Consider the following 18586-nt stretch of genomic DNA (forward strand, 5'->3'; position numbering starts at 1 on the left):
ATGGCAAACTCTACTCTGTCTTACCAGCTGCAATTTTAAGTATTAAGAAGTGCCTTTAGTTTCACCTCTCCCTCTGTTATTCGAGGTTTTTCAACTATGGAAAGACCTTTTGCAATGCTTTGAAATCTGATTAGAAATTAGGAGGGGTTTGGGGTTTTGTTATTGCAGGGGGGTAGAACAACAAGGCTGGCTTCCCACATCCTCTCCTTCCACGTTCCTAACACATTCCACATCCATGCTGTAACATCTTTTAACCAAAACCAGGAGGTCATGATATGCCAGCACAGTTCCTTTGTCTGAAACACGATGTTGTTACTTTACACACCTATTGCTGCACACATTGCCCACACATGCATGGCCTTATCAAAGGCCAAGTCAGCCACACACCCAGTTTCTATAGCCCCTGCCTTCTCTGTATCCAAGGAGATAAAATACACAAGATAGAAACACTGACATCACTCTGCAAGGGCAAGAATGAGACAAGCACTCTTAAGAAGCCCTTGGGAAGAAAGAAGTGGTTGTCTGTCCCACAAATGTCTTGATTCACCTCCTGAGCTGTTCTGGCTACAAGTTTGAAGGTTATTTCTCATTAAAACAAACAAACAAACAAACAAATCCCAAAATCCAACAAGATATCCTCAAGTTTGAAAGCCCATATCTTCTGTAGTTAAGAACTGATCTATCCATCTCAAAGCAAGAGTTTTCACTGAAATTCTTGAGCGGTGAGGTTAACGCTTGTGCCTCACTGCATACACTGCGTGGCCTTTGGGGATCTGGACAAGCTTTTTTGAAACTAGTCCTGGCGCTGACCACCCTCAAAGCTGGCCTCTTTCAGCTCATTCTCTACATGAGCTCACTCAGAGACCTAGACCCTACTGACCTCAATGTCCTAGAAATAGAGTGGGGGGAAAAGACAAACCTCCCACAGAGCCCAAGTCTGACAAGAAACTGCACAATCCTAGAGATAAAGATTTTTATTGTTCACTTTACCAAGGCACAATGCAGCCACGTACAGCAGCATGCAGAGCACATGGCAGAGTCTGAAAGTTAATGTCGCCCAGAGGGTCAGTGTCATAACTATTAAAGTTACCTTAGCCACCAGGAAACTTGTTCTCTCTTGCTGTGATCACTTTTCCCAAAAAACATTAAGCAGAAGGGAGCTGTAGTTGTGTTATTTTAATCTTTCCCACTGCAACAAGGAAAAGCTCTTGATGGGAAAATGACACTGAGCAATCGCCCTTAGGATGTGGGTGAGTAGTGCAAGTGAAATAATTGAGTAAATATATTAAGACTCTGTCATTTCCTTCCCCTGATGTTGCCATGGTTGCACCCAAACCAAAGCTGGCTCAGCTGCTGAGCCATCATGACTGACAAACTGCTGCACCTTTTGATGAAATATAATTTTGCTGTCACTCTTGCCTCAGTTGAAGCTAATTTATAAGGACAAAAATAATGGTAATGAAATATTAAGACTGTTGATTTTTCATGGTCAGCTTAAATCATGGGATCAGTCTTGGGATTCAACTCACGCACTGGAGGCTGCAGACACTTTATTTTCCAAGTATCTTGAACTTGGATTTCAAATAAGGGAAAATACTTTCACAGGATGATGCAGCATTTCACCAAATATCAGACTCCAAAAGGATTACAGAAGTAAACAAAAAGTCTAATTCAAACAGACATAAAAATATGTAAGTAGTGATCTTAAAATATGTAGCTAAGTCATGCAGTTCAAACAAACAGAAATTCATGTCACTTGCAAGACCTGCAAAGATGTATTTAATTGCACCACTCAAACAGGAAAACTAAAAAGTGGGCAAGCGTGAAAAAATTCAGCTAAGACACTGAAAGTAGGAGAGGCAACAAACTATGCAGTTTTAAGAACAGTGGGAACTGATTTAAATAATTGCAGTCCAGTTTCTATAGCAAAAGTTTTAATGCTTTTTATTTGGGTTGCTTTTGGGGTTTTTTGTTTGTTTTTTTTAAGTAAATATTCACATGTACCTTTCTGCATTGAAAGGGCTGTGGAGCAAAGCCATTGAGAAACAACTTTGAAGGACCCTGGATCAGGACTTAAATTAGCCACTTGGACTCAGCATGTCCTGTTTTCGTTGGTAAGTGAATTAATAAGTGTTCTGTGTGAGACTGTTGCCAAGGAAAGCAAAGAAATTGTTTTCACTGGCAAGCAAGTTAAAAAATCCTGAACAGCTCCAATAGCACTGCCTTCAAAGACTGAGCTCCACTCACAACTTCTACCAATCTTATTTGAAAATGGGATCAGCACCTATGTCATAACACTCATAGCAGTCTGACATATATACATATATGTGTATATATATATATACACACACACACATATGTACATCTTCTGTGCTCTGATGATGATGATTTGCAGAGGGCCTGGCTGAAATCTGTAGTGATGATGCAAAGACTCAGCTCCAGAGTGACTCAGCTGATGCTTGCCATGGCTCTGGCAGGAATCAGCATGCTCCAAGCAGACAAACCTTGCCACAAACCTCACTTGCTGCAGTCAGCTACTGAAAAAGGAAGTCCCTGGGTTAGGGACTTGGTCTCCAGGATTTGGTCTCCTGGTCAATTAAACAACAGCCCTCTGAAAACTTACAGCAGAGATTCAGCACGGACTCTGCCCCACTTATTTGGGTAAGAGACAGCGCCCAAGTTTCAAGGTTTTCAGGAAAACACCTCCAGAGCTAGGGCAGCAGAAGACCCAGACCATATCTCAGCTCAACAGTGTCACTGGCAGGTGTGCCACTCCATGGCCTCAGTCCAATATAACCTCATATAGCTCAGTCTCTCGCTGTACCTTGGCTGAGTTATAAAATACTTGGAGAACACCACACCACATTCTTGAGCCAAGCAACACACAGCAGTTTGGCATGAGAGGGAGCATGAACAGATCCCAGACCAAGGTCCAGGCACAGTATTGTTGCAGATGTGCTACTTTATGTTCAGGCCCTTTCCAACACAAACAGACATATTAGCACATCAGTAATTGCAGAGTTGAGCTAGTTTTATCTCTGCTTGTTTTGCTAGAAAGACTCACAGAGGATGTGTGCTAGAGCCAGAATCCATGTCACTGCCCTAGTAAAAACACAGAGAAATGCCATTCATTTTAGCACAGTTTAGATTTGTGCAGTGTAATCTTCTAATCTTAGCCCAGGCAATGCCCTTACTCAGGTCACTTATTACTACGTTTACCTGACAGAGGCAGCAGACCAGTGAAGCAAGACCAGTGAACCTGCCAAGAGGTTACAAAGCCAACTTCCCAGACAGAAGCTGCAAGATCTCCCCCACAGATAAAAGTATAGAAGGCTGGTGTGCTTTCTCTTCCATTTTCTTCATGGATTGACTGCTAGCAAGTGTTAAAAGACAAATAACAAAACCAACCCAAACAGAAAACGTTATGAGTGAACCATTTTCCTCCTCTTTCAAGACCTTTCTTATCCAAAAATCAACAAGCTTAGTAAAAGTAGCACTTCTAGCTATGGTAGCACATTCTACCCTACTGTATATGTGAGCATCTGGAACGTTTGAGATAACACCTCTGATCCAAACTGCTTGCCCTTAGTAAGGTAACTGATTAGGTCTCCACAGCAGAGCAGGCTTTTGACCAAGAGGGAGGGAATTTGTCTCCAAAGATTCCAAAGGCCACATGGCTTCTAGGCATATGGCACTGCTCCAGAGGTGGGACACATGATCAGCTCATTGGGGGATCTGGCCAGAAACTGCTCTGAAGTCAGACAAGCAAAAGCATGCAGATAGTTTGTTACTCACCTGTGGTTCAGAGGCCAGATTAATCTTGTAAGGATGTGTTTTTCCCTCCTCAGTTACAAGTGGTGACCAGACTTTTGACTCTGTTCTGCAACACACAAAATTTGAATAGTTATTCTGTTTTCACCAATGAGCATCACTATTATTAAAAGACTTGAAGTTCATTATTTTCCCAAACATTTCCCCAATCTTTTGTATGTAGAATTATCCACTATCCAGAGAAAATCTGGACAAATATACCTCATATTGGGCACGTAAGTTGGATGACAGTTATTTTGTATGAGGTCATTGGAGAATGAAGGAATCTCATCAGTGACTGTCCTGGCTTAACTTTTGGGTTTCCTTTAGCAACACATCAAGCCTAGGCTCCAACTCAGGGATTAGAGTTGAAGGTCACCCAACAGCAGAAGATGGAGATCTCTCTTAGATGTGAATTCTTCAATCAAGTAGGACAATTCAGATTACTCTGTGTTTTAGTTTATATGGGTAGCCAGGAAGAGAAACAGCTCTTGTCTACATTGACTATACAGAGAGCATTTTGTTCTTGAATTTGGGCTGCCTTGGGTAAGCTAAAAGTATTTTTTTGTTTTATCTTCTTTTTTTGAGTTGTCTTCTTATTTATACAGTGGTATCCATGATGAACAAACAGAGGGTTTTGGGAATTAGAGAAAAAAACATAAATAAATAAGGGTCCAAGTCTGCGATAGGAATCTTAACTAAGATGACATCATGGGTCAGAGAAATTCTACATAACCTTTACTGGTTCTGTTGTCTGACCAAACTGCTCACAGCAGTCTGAAACACAAGCCAAGATCCATGACAAAATCCAACTGCTTCTACCATCATGATTCTGGAGTTTTTCTGTCCCAAAGAACAACAGGCAAACAAGTGTTGAAGAAGTAAAGTGCTTAGATTTGCTTGATCTACTTTGAGAGAAACATTTCCTACCCACATTTCTCAGAGGTAGAGAGTAGTTAGCATCTCACAAGGACTAAACAGTGCCTTTAAGCTTTTTAATAGTAAGGAATGAGTGGCTGCAGTACTGCTGAATGAAAACAGTTGTTCAATGCTAAATAATGTGTCATGCAGCAATCAGATGCTGGCAAATTCTTATGATGAGTTCTGAAAACCATGTTCTCTTTCGACAGGAGCCCTTTGTAGAACCTGCAACTGCAGATAGATGTGCTCCCTGGATATCTGTGGGTCCATGGCCAGCTACAACTTAAGTGCTTAATTCTCACTGCAAGTATTCTTGTTTTGCTAACTAGCTGGATAACTGGAAAGAGACTTGAAACAGAAAAGGCTTATAAACTGCCAAGGATGGAGAAACGAGGTGTGGAGATACCCATGATAAATCCAGTCTGGTCTACACTATTTCTCTCAATGCCAGGACATCTTTTAAACATCCCAAATGTAACTGTGATGCACATGTACATTCTAGATATCTGTTTTAATACATGCGGAAGGTAGCTCAGCGAGGGAAGACTCAAGGAAAAGAAATTTTATTGATCTGCTGTTGCAGTTGTTGCAGTCTGGACTTGACACAGAAGAAACCTTGAATGTAGATTGCTGTGCTGTACCTCTTTTTACAGAAAAGTACAAAGACACAGGTCACACCAGATATGATCTTTGACAAGCACAAAGAGAATTTTTGACACCAGACTATTGCACTCTGTGGGCTTACCTGCAGTGCGGACACCTGACAACAAGAATCACCCAAATCCTATTGTCTGGCAAGTTGGGCCACACACAGCTAATTTCTAGCATGCAATACCCCTGTACGAGTTCTCGCTAGCTGTGATTTTAGTATATTTGAGGTACCATTTTCTTTTGAAGCAGCTTAATATTATCAGATATCATAAGTACCAAAAGGCCTTATTCAGGATGAAAATCTACGCTTAAAGGGGGCTGATAGGCTGAGATTTGAATATATAATTGACACCTTCCCCCAGGATCCCAGACACTTGCTTTCATCCTCACTGCATAGGGAAAGCAGCTATGGCAAATTACTGCAGCCACTGGAGATTTTTGACCAGATTGTTCTACTTTATTTATTAGCAAGGCAAGAAGCACAAGTTTGTTTCCCAGCCTGCTGCCATTCTGATCCGTCACTGAATATAAATTGAAGCAGCGAGGTCACTCCAGGTTTTACTTTCAGTCCAGTTTAAAAGTTATCCAAACAGAAAGGTTAAATAGTCCACGCAGTTGTCCATCTAAGGCTAGGAGGATAAAGCTTCCTTTTGTCTTCACAACAGCTGCAGCAGAGCCCTTCAGCCCTTCAGTCACTCTAAACTGTCCATGTATGGCTCCAGCAAAGCTGTAAAGGAGACAGCTTTGCTCTCACTGCTTTCCCTAGGGAGGCTTTCAAGGCACATACCACCACACCACCTGTGCAGTCCATGATCTGCAGGTGATCAGTGGGACTGTTACAGTTCTGGCCCTCAGCAAGTGTTTGCTGGCTCTGCTCCTGGTGTTACTGCCTGTATTTTTACTAAAGTGTGGCCAGAGAAAGAAATACAGCATCTAAAAGTTCACCTCACATCCCACTACTGGCCCATGACTTCTTTTCTGAAAGTCTGGGAAGTGTGGGCTTAAGGCATAGACAACAGGGTGGATTGGTCAGATTCATCATCTTTTCATCTATCTGTATGTGCTCAATCTTATTCTCATAGCAGAGAAAAGGCACTGGAGCAGATAGCTGAACCACAGCCTCAGCAACGGTGCCTTTGGTGCACAGTGGATAGTTACTGATTGGACTGTAGTGGCTTTCTGGAGGATTCCCAGCTGCAAAACTGCCTCCACATTCTCCTTGACCAGACAGTACCCCTGCTACAGAGTGTGGCCACTCTAGCAGGGCTGCCAGACCTGCCTCTCCACCAGTGGCAGGGCTGCATATCCAGCAGTCTGCCTGGGAATCACACTGCCTTCAGTGAAAGCCAGCAGGCTTCAGCATCCCCATAGGACCCCAGGCTCCTTCTTAAATTGATGGATAGTTATTTTAAAATGTGGTTTCTAATGCATACTCTTTCAAATGAGACTCCAGCTGCAGGCAATACTTAAATGGTGCAGGAAGACAGAGCAAAACCATGTCACTCGAACAAGCCTGGGAACAAATGCCAGATAAATTAAATGCAGACACACAGACATACAAACATCCGTTTACATACAAACATCGGTTTACATTTCTGTGCTGCTTCCTTATTACAGGAGAGACAGCAAACAAGACAGGGCCAGGGAGTGAGCCATGCAATCACTGCTGCACTCAGGCAGAAACAATAAAATTTCTCAGATGCTGGTTTGGATAGGGAGGAACCGGTAGAAAAGAGAGGAAGGAAGCTGCATACAAGTCGAGGCAGGAATCTGGAAGGGTATTTACAAAATACATTTTTCAACAAGCTTGACTTGAACATGGTATAAACTAAACAGTGATTGAAAAACTAGGCTCTTGTAATGTTTCGTGTGCAGAGCTGGGCCATAGCTTTGAGGGAAAATTCAATGTTGAAAAATGAGGATCTACTTCTACATGCCAGAACTGTGTGAGTCTTGTAAAGGCAAGGGCCTTTCAATCACTGGGATGGAAGCAACTGAGATACTGAAGTAGCAACTAAAACCCTAAGGATAGAGAAGGTCCTTGTGCAGCACAGTTTGCTAGCTGAATAATGAGGAAAGAGACAAAGCATTTATCTTCTAATCCTCCTTGGAGTTTTAGACTGGCAATTTAATACTGTTTAGAGACTAAACTACAAGAGCCTTCAAGCTGCCAGGAAGGTACCATTTAATCAGACTTTCAGCTAAGACAGCTGCAGAGTACGTGCCCCTGGATTTAGACTCAAGACAGCAACCATCCATTAATGGATATACTCATTTTGGCAAGCAAACCCACGCTTGGGCTGCATGCAGCCTATTGCCAATTCAAACAGCAATGCTAGTCACAACTTCCTAGAAACAAGAGGCCACAAATTAATTTCTTCATGCATGACCCTCTGCTCATTGCATTTCAAGTGCATTCATAATAACACAACATAAAAAAGGACAACTTCAACTGCACAGAAGAGGCATCAGAAGCTTACCACTAGCAGTTTCATTACTGAGTTACAAAGGGAAAAAACACCTGGCTGCTCAGACTCACACCAGCCAGTCACAGTGTTAACAACTTCTGTCCCACCAAAGAGGCTGTAAAAAACAACGAATGACAAGCTTGACTTGCCAATTTGAACATGTCAATCATTAGCAAAAGCTGCCTGCATGCATCCAAGAGTGCTGGGAGCACCACAGCAGCCATAGAGGACCAGACAATCTGCATGCCCTTATATAGATGTGCACAAGAGCATCAGGCTTTTCCCAGGGCCAAGAGAATTATTAGTAAGATGACAGAGCTGGAAAACTCTTCTTGGCAGAGAAGCAAAAAGCAAACCTAAATTAGTCAACGGATTCCACCAACTTCCTAGAACACAAATTTGAGTGTATTGTGGCTTTGTGCATCTAATTCCCACAGCTGAGATCTGGGAGCATGTGGAACAAGCAAGAGTGCAACTGAACCCACCAAGTAAAATGCAGATAGCATCACACACATGCTGTCATCATCTTCATAAGCATCTACACGTGATCTTTTCTGACAATGCATTTAATGTGCTGGTAGCAGATCTGACTTTTTGACCCTTACACTTTCCAAAGAACAAATGTAAAGCTTCATTTCTTGGCATCTTTGACAGTGAAATAGTAGACTGTACTGGAAACAAAAAAAGTGCATTAATATAATTAATTATGTCAGAAGAGCTGCAGAAAAGCAGCTTGAAAACTGAAATCAGGGGCAGCAGTAGAGGGAGAGTTTACATTTGCAATCCTTTTTCACAAATGCTTTTCTCTTGTAAACATCCCTGACCTGCCTCCAGACAGAAGGAAAAAGCCATTTGTTTCAGAAATAAATTTCCACTTGTGCTGTGATGAACATTTGTCTGCTACGTACATCTACAGCTGCACAATTCATCGCGAACATTACCAGTGACACAAGTGATGCCTGGATCTTATGGCTATCAGGTGAATTATGTAGTAGGAGAATTTGTTTCTCCTGAGCCTTCCTTTCTTAGAGTGCTCTTTCCACAGCAAGTGCCTTTCCCAAAATACACTGTTTCCAGAGGAAGATGGTAACTTTCTCCAGTCTATTAGATACATCTTGCTGTCTTCTGACAAAGGAAAATCAGAGGTGTGCTTGGAAGGGGTGCCTGGGTGCAAGGCACTTTGCTCAACCTTAAAATGTTTGTGCAATGGAGTACACATCATCATTGCAAAACAAGAAAAAAAAAAAAAAAGAAAGAACAAAGCAAGTAGCTCTTCTTAAAGCTTTCATATTAGAAACTTCATTTTTCCTACAAATAGGAAAGGCTCGAAAATCTGTGAAATTTCCCAGTTTAGCAACCAGAGATTTTTCAGTTGACTGAAGCACACTGTCTACTCTAGGTCAGTCATTCTGTGTGCACCATAGAAAACCCACAGTGGTGAGCCTGATTTTGCACTGCTGAAGATAATAACGTAACCTTTACTCATTTCTTAAGAACTACTTTTCTGAAAGCACTCTCTAACCTGAAACAAAAAGAAAAATGGACAAATAGAAGCTCAGAAAACAGAGGGGAGCTGCTAGACATGCTAAGTTCAGCAGGAATTCAGCGTATGTGCCAACTTTGTTGAACACCTATTTTCGAGTCAGAAAATAGGTCTTTCCAACTCTGTTCACAAAGCAAACAGCAAAGCACCTGGCAGTGCTGCTCAGAAAAGCATATTCAGAGAATGTAACTTGTGGCTGGGTTTTAAGTTCTAGGAAATTAATAGATTTGCACCTTTAGGTGAAAAAGCAGATCAGGTTTTCTTCAGCTAGTAATTTGACCCATTTTTAATGGTGCCATGCACAAGACTAGACTTCCTGTCTACAATCTGATCTGAAATATTTTTGTACTGTTACCACCATTTAGGAAAATACTGAAACAGGAAACATTGGAATGCTGTTGATACTCACAATCAAGTACACAGTGCAAACAGCATTTCCTTTACCCGAAGTGTTTAAGTCCTTCCAAGTCTCTACACTTCTTTTAAACAGTCATTAGTACAGCCAAACATGAAGACATCTTAACCATTTAGCTACCATTAAAAGAGGGGAAGGTTGTATATTTGCAGAACACACATATATAAAGTTTGGTTTGGCCCTCAAAAGAGCACAAGAAGATGACAAACATGATGCAATACTTCCCTGAAACACTCTTGCAGTGTCCAGCTACTTGCAGCTTAGAGGGTTTCTGCAGCAGAGATAATGTCATGGCGTATAATATCCTTTATAGATTTGTCTTCTATTAATTCACCCAGTTTTCCCTTGAACACAGGCACACTTTTAGCACAGTCATAAGTGAAGTTTCTACTCCCACAACAGCACTGACCTTTTGGTGGAACACCTAATGCAAGATTAGACCTGTGTTTAAAATCTTTCCTGGCACAACCTTACTGCCTTAGGTCTCAGGTCAGGAAAGCATTTTATATAAGAAATAATTTAAAATTAATCAGATACTAAATTAAAATCACTATTGATTTATGCTTTCACAAGACATCTTTGTGATGGTGAGTAGAAAAGAAGGACTGGAAGACTTCTTACTCTAGAAAACCTGGCAAAGCTGGTCCTCAGCATCATCTGTGTGCAATGCTCCAGTCCACAGAGCTGCTGCCTTGTCAGACCAGGTAGTCCTTGCCAGTGTGGCTACTTGGTACAATTGTTTCAGCTCATCATCTACCACTGCAGATCATGGAGACCAGACTCAAGAGCTGGTCCTGTTAAAGTGCATATGATATACTCTCTTTTTCATACTCAGCCAACTACCTACAGAGCTACTTCAGGCAAGAAAAATCTTCCAGCTCTGACCCGATTGCCTTCTTAACTCTCCTCACTAACTATATAGTTAAGCCTCACTGGAAGGGTTTGGCCCACCAGGATTAAGGACACCTGAGCCTGGACAGGTAGCACTTGTTTTCTCAAGCGCCTTACACTCTTTTCACCTCCATAGCAAAGTTCTTCCTCCCCTCACAAAGGAGGACTGACTCCCTAACCACAGTCGCCTCTCCTCATCCACTTCCTCCATACTAAGCTGAACAGGAAGGCAGAGGCTCCAACTGTTTTTAAATGCCTTTTCTGTCACCCCTGTAGGTCTTCTCTTAAGATGTTCCATTTGAAGGTCTTGGTCTTAGACTGCAAAGTAAAGAAGGGCTCCAGCTTTAGCAACAAAGACCACAGAGCATTTCTGACATAGCATTTTGGACACTACCATTATGGGGGCACAGGAAATATCTGGGCACAAGGGATAAAATATTCTCAACAGAGTACAACCAGGAAATACCACATGATGCACACTACTGTCTTTTGGCATTAAATAAGAGCTTTCTCCTCTGAGTATGATATTCTCCAATTAAAAAAACATCTCTAGCAGCTATCAAGTCTATAAACAAGAAATTCTTCCCAAAGCAGAACTTTATTTCCAAAGAAGAAGTAGGACCAAAGACCTCAAGTTCCCTAGAATCATCTAAATTGGATTTTACATATAGGAATGGGTAGTAATATCAAATCCTAAAGCAGCTAAGTAATCAGATCATTGTTTTCACGTTCCTGTGGTCTTGACACTCTTAGCCATTCTGTCAGCAGTACTCATTGATTAGCAGAAGAGTCCAACCACATACTCATACTTCCTCACTGAAAGAGGGTCTTGAAAAACATTTGGGTTGTGTTAACTCAAGGCCCATGCAGTTCTACACAGCTGCACATCCAGCTAGAAATCTCTCCCTGGACAACTTCCACATTCAAGGCCAATGAAATGTGCATGGGGTAGCTATAAAGTTAACGACTTTGTAATTAACGTTAGCAAACACATTTTACAGACTCAATGGTCTGTAAGAGAGAGCTTGCCCGCAGGCTGAAAGAGCCTTTGCCTCCCCTCCTCTCTGCCAGCCAGCACCACGTGGCACTGTTTTGCCAAGTGAAGCAGATGGGTATTTCAGAGAGGAAAAGGAGCACTTCTTTGCAGGAAGATTACAGGCTGCCAAGTTAGAGGCCAGGATGTGAAATTCTGTGGCTAACAGGCTGCTGCAATGCCTATACCCCATTCACACTGCCTGCACTCTCTTCCATTCTTTCCTCTGCAGATTCCCTCAGCAAATGTCAGGCTTTTTATGGCCAAGACCCATCACTTCTTCCTGAACTGGAAAACGCCTGCTGAACTCCTGGAATTGTCAAAGGTATTCTAAAAGACTTCTCTTTATCACCGAAATACCCGGAACAACTGAATTGCTATATCATTTACAGCATGCTTTTGCATTGCTTGTTAAAGCACTTGCCCTGCATTTGCTGTGAATCATGCCAGGGGAAGGTGGCCACAGGAAAAACTCACTCCAGTGCAACTAGAAATGCCATGCTGCATCTACCATCTGACTTTCAGAGGCACTTGTACTCATGGCTGCAGTTCAAACCAAGAGAAAGAATTAAAAACCCTGCACCCTTGAAAAACCAGGCTCTGGTCTTTGAAGAAGCAACGGGTCAATGTAAAGCAGATCCCTGCCTTTCCACGCTCCATTTCTTCTCTGTACAAAGATGGCCTAAGAACAAAACATGGCTGAAACAAGGAATAAAGCTGTCCATTGTTCTGCAGCTTGAGACTATGGGAGGGTTGAAGCCAGCCTGTGCACTATACTGCTGCCTGAGACCGTGGTTCAGCTGTCACCTCCCTTTAGTGTTTCAGGACTTGGGGAAACCAATCCTGACAGGCATCTTGATGCACCCTGGTTCATCACTTTTTAGCACTGTCAGTACTGTTTGATCAAGAAGCTCCAAAATATCCAACCTATCTCACTCTGTGCATAACAAAGTAGGCATACAAAAAGGAGGCAATTAATAGGTTGGACAACACACATCTATAGTTTTCAACTGCTAAATTAGGGCAAAAGGAAGAAAGGTAATCTCTGTTTGTAGCTCCTCCAGTATGAGTAAAGTTTTCATAAGACCTGACTTTGAATTCTTGACACAGAATAGGCTCACAAACTCTGCTACAAATCATCCATCAATTTCTCAACAGGAAAATTATTTCCATAAGGTCAGAGTGCAGCACATGCAACCAACATGAGGATTAAAGGCTGAAATGCAGTTCCCTCTTGCTGGCCAGGCACTGGACAGCAAGACAAAGCACCAGAGGTCAAATTAAACAAACCAGATGGAGAGGTCTGCCATCAAACCAAAACATAGCTACTGCCCACCCTACATCTCTCTCTCCCCATCCCCAATCTCTCTTAGACACATACCTGCTGACTGTCAGAGTTAGTTCATCTGGGCATCCCTTGATTTTGTTCTGTGCCTCAAGGTGCGTCATGTTATCTGTGTTCACTCCATCAATGGCTATGATTTGGTCTCCTATACACAAGTTGGCTATTGCAGCTTTGCTACCTGGAGTCACCTAAGAGGAGACAAAAAGAGAGAATGAATTTTCCATGGAGGAGCTTTCCATAACATATGAAAAATGGCTGGGCTTCTCTCATTGGTAGCAAACAGGAGAAAACTAATGAAAATAAACTCTCAGCAGAAATCTGCCTAATTACATACTCCTTGGTATTAGTTAGAGGCAAGATTACATTTTGGCATCCACAGAGAGAAATTTGGGGAGGGGACAACAGATAAATAACAAATCCTGCATTTTCACTCAAGCCAACTGGTTTTGTGCTGAAGAGTGAGAAATACAAAGTAAGCAGCTCTGTTCTTGGATGGACAGAAAAGTGGTCTCTGAAGCAGAAGGTGCTGAGGAGAGCCAGGAAGTCTCTAAGCCTCTAAGAACAGAAAAAATATCAGTCACTGCAATACAGTTAACATCAGTCACAAACACATTTGCCCTGCATTATTATCTCATTTGTTTCCCTCCTTGGAAGAAAGGTTTGGGCTCAAGTTTTGGACTGCTTCTTTAGTTGTAATAAACTGGCTTTGCCCAGGAACAGCTGCAACAGATGCTCCCTGACTTCAGTGAGACAAAGCCCAAGGCTCCTCATGAAGAAGATGGTCCCAGATCAAACTTGGCATTTCCAAGCAAATTAACTGAATGGCTCACTCCTTTTTCCCTGCTTCTCTTGGTCCAAAATTATTGCCTGCATGGAAGGTGAAGAGCATCACATTTGTTTGTAACTTTGCAAATGTTACATAACATTTTGTGCTGTTTCAGTGACTTTGTGGAAAAAGTACAATGATTACTGTGGGCTTTCACCAATTATTTAATAGGTTGAGGAAATGAGAAGAGGGCACTGCTCCCAGGCATGAGTACAGATTAAAACATGCCTTGCAGCTGAGACACACCTTGTTTATGAGTATGGTATTTATTCTACACATTCATGCCAGGTTTCAGCATGCTGGAAAGCAGCTGAGCAGATCCAGCAGAGCTGTCAGACATAAGCAGACATTGTTCACAAGATTTAAAGAGTCCTCCTAATGGGGGATTAGATGGCAAATCACTTCCCCTAGGGAAACATTCACCTCCTAGAGGAGTCGCACATTACCTGCCGTCACTGCTCTCCCTTGGCCAAAAACGAGGCTGAACTCAGCACATCTCCCCGCACCTGTAGTGGGATATTTTCCCTAACCAGAAGGAAGGACACAAAATGCATTTCTTTTTTCCACCTCTGTACTAGGATAACACTTTATGGAAAAATAAAGGACACAGATGTAAATTACATACATCCAAGGTTGGCCAAGGTGCTCAACATTAACCCTCAGATAGGTCAATGAAATAGTGCCTACCTACCTGCCCACCACTTTTAAAGCAGCAAGCAGACTACAGACTGACAGAGAAAGTACTAACGAAAAGATCAGACAAGCCACCAGATGGATACAGAAAATCTGCTTTACATGTGAAGATCATTCCTTCCCAAGCTGCAGCCTGAATCTGGCTGGTGGCCTCCTAGGATTACTGAGTGCAGCTTGCTGCAGCTCCACTGCATCCATTGCCTTGAGAGTACCTTCATGTAAACCTTGTGACAGCACAGCAGTAGTCATAAAGAAATCCTGAGCACCGAAAGCTAGCAGACCTGGGGGCTGTAATTTTGGAAACCATGCGACAGAGCCCTATAGATACCATGACACCAGAGGGAGCCTGCAGGAGACACATTAGGGATCGTCCCCTGGTCACCCACCCTGCCCTAAGCAAGTAGCAGTTGGTTTCTCAGTGCCTTTATTTCCTCTGCTACGAAAGGAAGGATTGGGGCACAGCACTTACCCCTGTGAGGAGCAGCATGCTCAGCACACTGTTACTGTGATTAATTTTCCGTCAGGTAAGACTGTCAAGGGGTCAAGAAAAATGGTGGCGTAACATCACTGCTGGAACAGTGCGGAAGGCTCAGCCATACAGCTCGCACTTAAAGACCAACGCACAACATGTATCAGGCTGGCAGAAATGGTTCTGTACCACAAGAAGCAGTTGAGCTGGAGCACAGCCAGGGACACTGAAATACTGAAGCTTCCTGAAGAAACCCCAAGAGCCACTGGGATGAACAAGTGACTTTCGCAGTAATATCTCAGCGCTTTACCACTGCTTGTGGTGTCACATTTCACCCCTGTCGCTCACTTCAGAGGAACTGGAGACCTGAGTGCTCTGCTCCATCAGATAAACGCCACTGGCAGCACAAGGGCGACTACATGCGCTCAGACACCTTACGGGAAAGCTACAGGCATGCACAGTAATGAAAGAGAAGTGAATGTGCCAAAACAAAACGTGTTTTAAAATCCAGTTTCTTCAGTTCTGGCAACAACTCGCTCCAAAATGCTTCTACAAACCGCTCCCCTGCAACAGCCAGCTCCTACTCCCGGCCAGGATTGCTCATAGCAAACATGTCTGCACAAGGACACGGTACTGCAGGAAACCCATCCCCCACCCTTTTAGGATGATTAATAGCTACTAATAACAGTCCCTTCCCCCTCGCAGTAAGGTCTGGGCTTATCTCAGTGCTGTCAACACTGCTTTTGAGATTTGCTCACCTATCAGTTAAATCAGGAAAGCAGAAAGCATTTCTGTCAAGTGTGGAGCAAAGTCCTGTCACTAGGAAGGATTTATCCTGCTTTTATTTTTACCACATCCCTCCCTGGTCCATGGAGAGTAGCAGAGGCAGGTGAGCGACTGGGGGCATGCAGGCAGAGGCGCTCAGAGCACTGACAGCTACCATCCAGATAGCACAGCCCAAACAAAAGGATCCCAAAATTTAATAAATGCTTACAGGCTGACAGGCATCGAGTAAATGGTGCTTTGCTCCTACTGTCCTCTCAGAAAAATTAAAACTTTACATTAGCCTCTCTCCTTTCCCTCCCCTCTTAACCAAACATGTCAGGAGCCAAGGGGATGGCAGGCAGAGTGCCATGCACACCTTGCACAGGTGGGTGACCCTAATAAGCAGATACTGCTATACTTCTGCACGGGAAGGTGACAAGAGCTGCAAGAGACTGTGAGGAACAAAACCTGCAAACAAGTTTGCACATCTCGTGCAAAGGCGTAGCCTTGTGTCTCCTTCCAAAGAGCTCCCTGACTGGCATGACTTTCATCCGCTGTGGTCAAGCAGCCTCTAGCAGAGGGGATATGGGCAGCTTTAGAGGGCCTCAGGAGCACCCCAGCTCCAGGGACGCTATCATCAGATGCATAAAGCTCTGCACACCTTGTAACATCATGCCCAAGGGCTTCCTTTAGAAAGGAACCACGCCCTGTCTTGCGGTGATTGCTCTCAGGCTATTGTGTTAACACTTCACCATTAGGTCATTTCATTGTTGAATAAGCAATGCTAAGACAGGCTGAGCAGCTCTGCTTCATGCTGTATCCAGAACAGGTCCTAGAGCTCACCACAGCATCCCTGTGGTGATGCTTCACTTGGCTGGTGTCTGTGTAAGACATCTGGGGTCCTACAGAAATGATCTACATATTTATGACCAGACACATCAACTAGGTCCCTGATACCAACTCAGACAACATTTGCCAGCATATGGAAGAGACAAGTAATCCCCATAATCTATGGCCTTGACAGTACAACATTCTTTATTCACACAAAGCTCAGTGTAGCAGATAACAGTTTAGATGAAGTTGCAGGCTTGGATCTCTCATTTTAAAGAGGACCCACAGATTCAGAGTTGATATGGACAGGAGAAAAATAGATATTATTTTCTTGTATTACAAAGTGAAGCTTTGTCTACACACACACACATATATCCACAAATTTCTGCCATTATGAAGATGGCAGAAGAATTATCTGCACCCCTCAACTTCCCTGCACACACACTTTGGGCTCCACCTTGCCAACATCAGTGGGACCTTGGCGAGGGTCACACTTCTGTCTCCCAGGTGGTTTGCCCATTTTTGTCCCCTGCACTGGCAGCCAGGCAAACAAAGGCTATGGTTATGACATGTCAAGTCTTCAGCTAGTCTTCAGACAAGTACAAGAGAAATGAAAACACTTGCATTTAACTGAAGGAAAGAGACATACTTGGCTGCTTACCCAGCTCCCATGAAAAGCCGCATAATGCAGCTCCATGTGAGTGAAGATAAATGGGTGGCTCTAAAATTCATTCAGTTCTTTCTGGCCATCTCCTCTCATGTATTTGGACATGCTGCTTGCTCACTCTATCAGCCCTCCAGGGTCCCTTACAGACCCTACAGCCTCCAGTATCATCCATCACTCCACACCCAGGCACAAGCCACAGGAAGTATGAGGACATAAGAAATGAGAAAATTAGTATCAGCCAAGAAAAAGATCTGGCTAAACAGCACCTATCTGAGCCTGAGAAGAAAATCCAGCTGCATCTTATGCTGGACAGAACAGACATGCAGCAACTTACTTCTAAGGCCACCAGTGACAACTAGACATCTCTGACATTCAGTTTAATCCTCCCCACCCACACACACCGCTCTTCTACCATAAGTAATGTCCTCAGTGCTGGAGTATTATGCTAAGCAACCACATTTTCTCCTAGCAAAAGCATGCAGCTGAGTCAGCAGAGATCAGAGGCTATAAGAAAATTCAGGCAAGCATGTTCCTTACCCCTTTTCTTTAGGGGAGGGGGAACAGCAGGCCAATTCCTTACAACCAGCTCCACAAGATTTTCCTCACAAGTTGTTCATGTTCTCCATACCATTATGGCCTGACAGTGCCATAGTCCAAAGCACACTGGCTGCTCACTGCCGACCCAGAATACACCATCACCAGGGCAGAAGAAGTGGGACATGGGGACATGCCTCTGCCTGGAAAAAGCCTTGAGCTTCAGCCCACCCCAGCAGGATCTGGGCTTCCACTGCACAAGTCCCTCTTGCAGCCCAGCTCATGCTCACCTCACCTTACTGGCTACCTCTGACAGCTAGATGAGCATTAACACAGAAAAAGGAAGGCATTAGGCACAGCACAGAGAGGACTGACCGCAGGACAGTGGTGTAAAGACATAGGTGAGATTATTTGCTCAGACAGATGATCAAATGGTGGTCAAGCAGTGACTCAGGCCCTTGTTTCGCAACATGCCTCACATCCAGAAAAAAAAAGGTATGGACTTCTTACAAGACCTCAAAAACACGATAGAGAGCTGCTCACCAGCTGAGCCTTTCCTGACAGTGTATTTCATTCTCTAAATAAAACAACATGTCCAGTAATCAGCAACCATCTGAGATACTGTGTCACTGTACAGAGCATCAATTGTTTATGCAGTTACGGCTTCCTTGACTTCATCGTTTATATTGGAAAATAAATAAATGGATCATTCTGCTGCACTTAT

General features: G+C 43.3%; 1 protein-coding gene across 2 annotated transcripts in view; it reads right to left on the bottom strand.

Annotated features, from left to right (window-relative positions):
* The window catches only part of PDLIM1 (PDZ and LIM domain 1), a 42852-nt gene that overhangs the window by 18841 nt on the left and 5425 nt on the right, over positions 1 to 18586 (bottom strand). For both annotated transcript variants that reach the window (XM_064144856.1, XM_064144857.1), the window contains exons 2-3: positions 13114 to 13265; positions 3796 to 3880 (exon numbers count right to left, since the gene is read on the bottom strand). In XM_064144856.1, the coding sequence (XP_064000926.1) occupies positions 3796 to 3880; positions 13114 to 13265 (237 nt within the window). The remainder of the gene's footprint in view (positions 1 to 3795; positions 3881 to 13113; positions 13266 to 18586) is intronic.

This window comes from Pogoniulus pusillus, chromosome 6 (assembly GCF_015220805.1).
Source record: "Pogoniulus pusillus isolate bPogPus1 chromosome 6, bPogPus1.pri, whole genome shotgun sequence".
NCBI lineage: Eukaryota > Metazoa > Chordata > Aves > Piciformes > Lybiidae > Pogoniulus > Pogoniulus pusillus.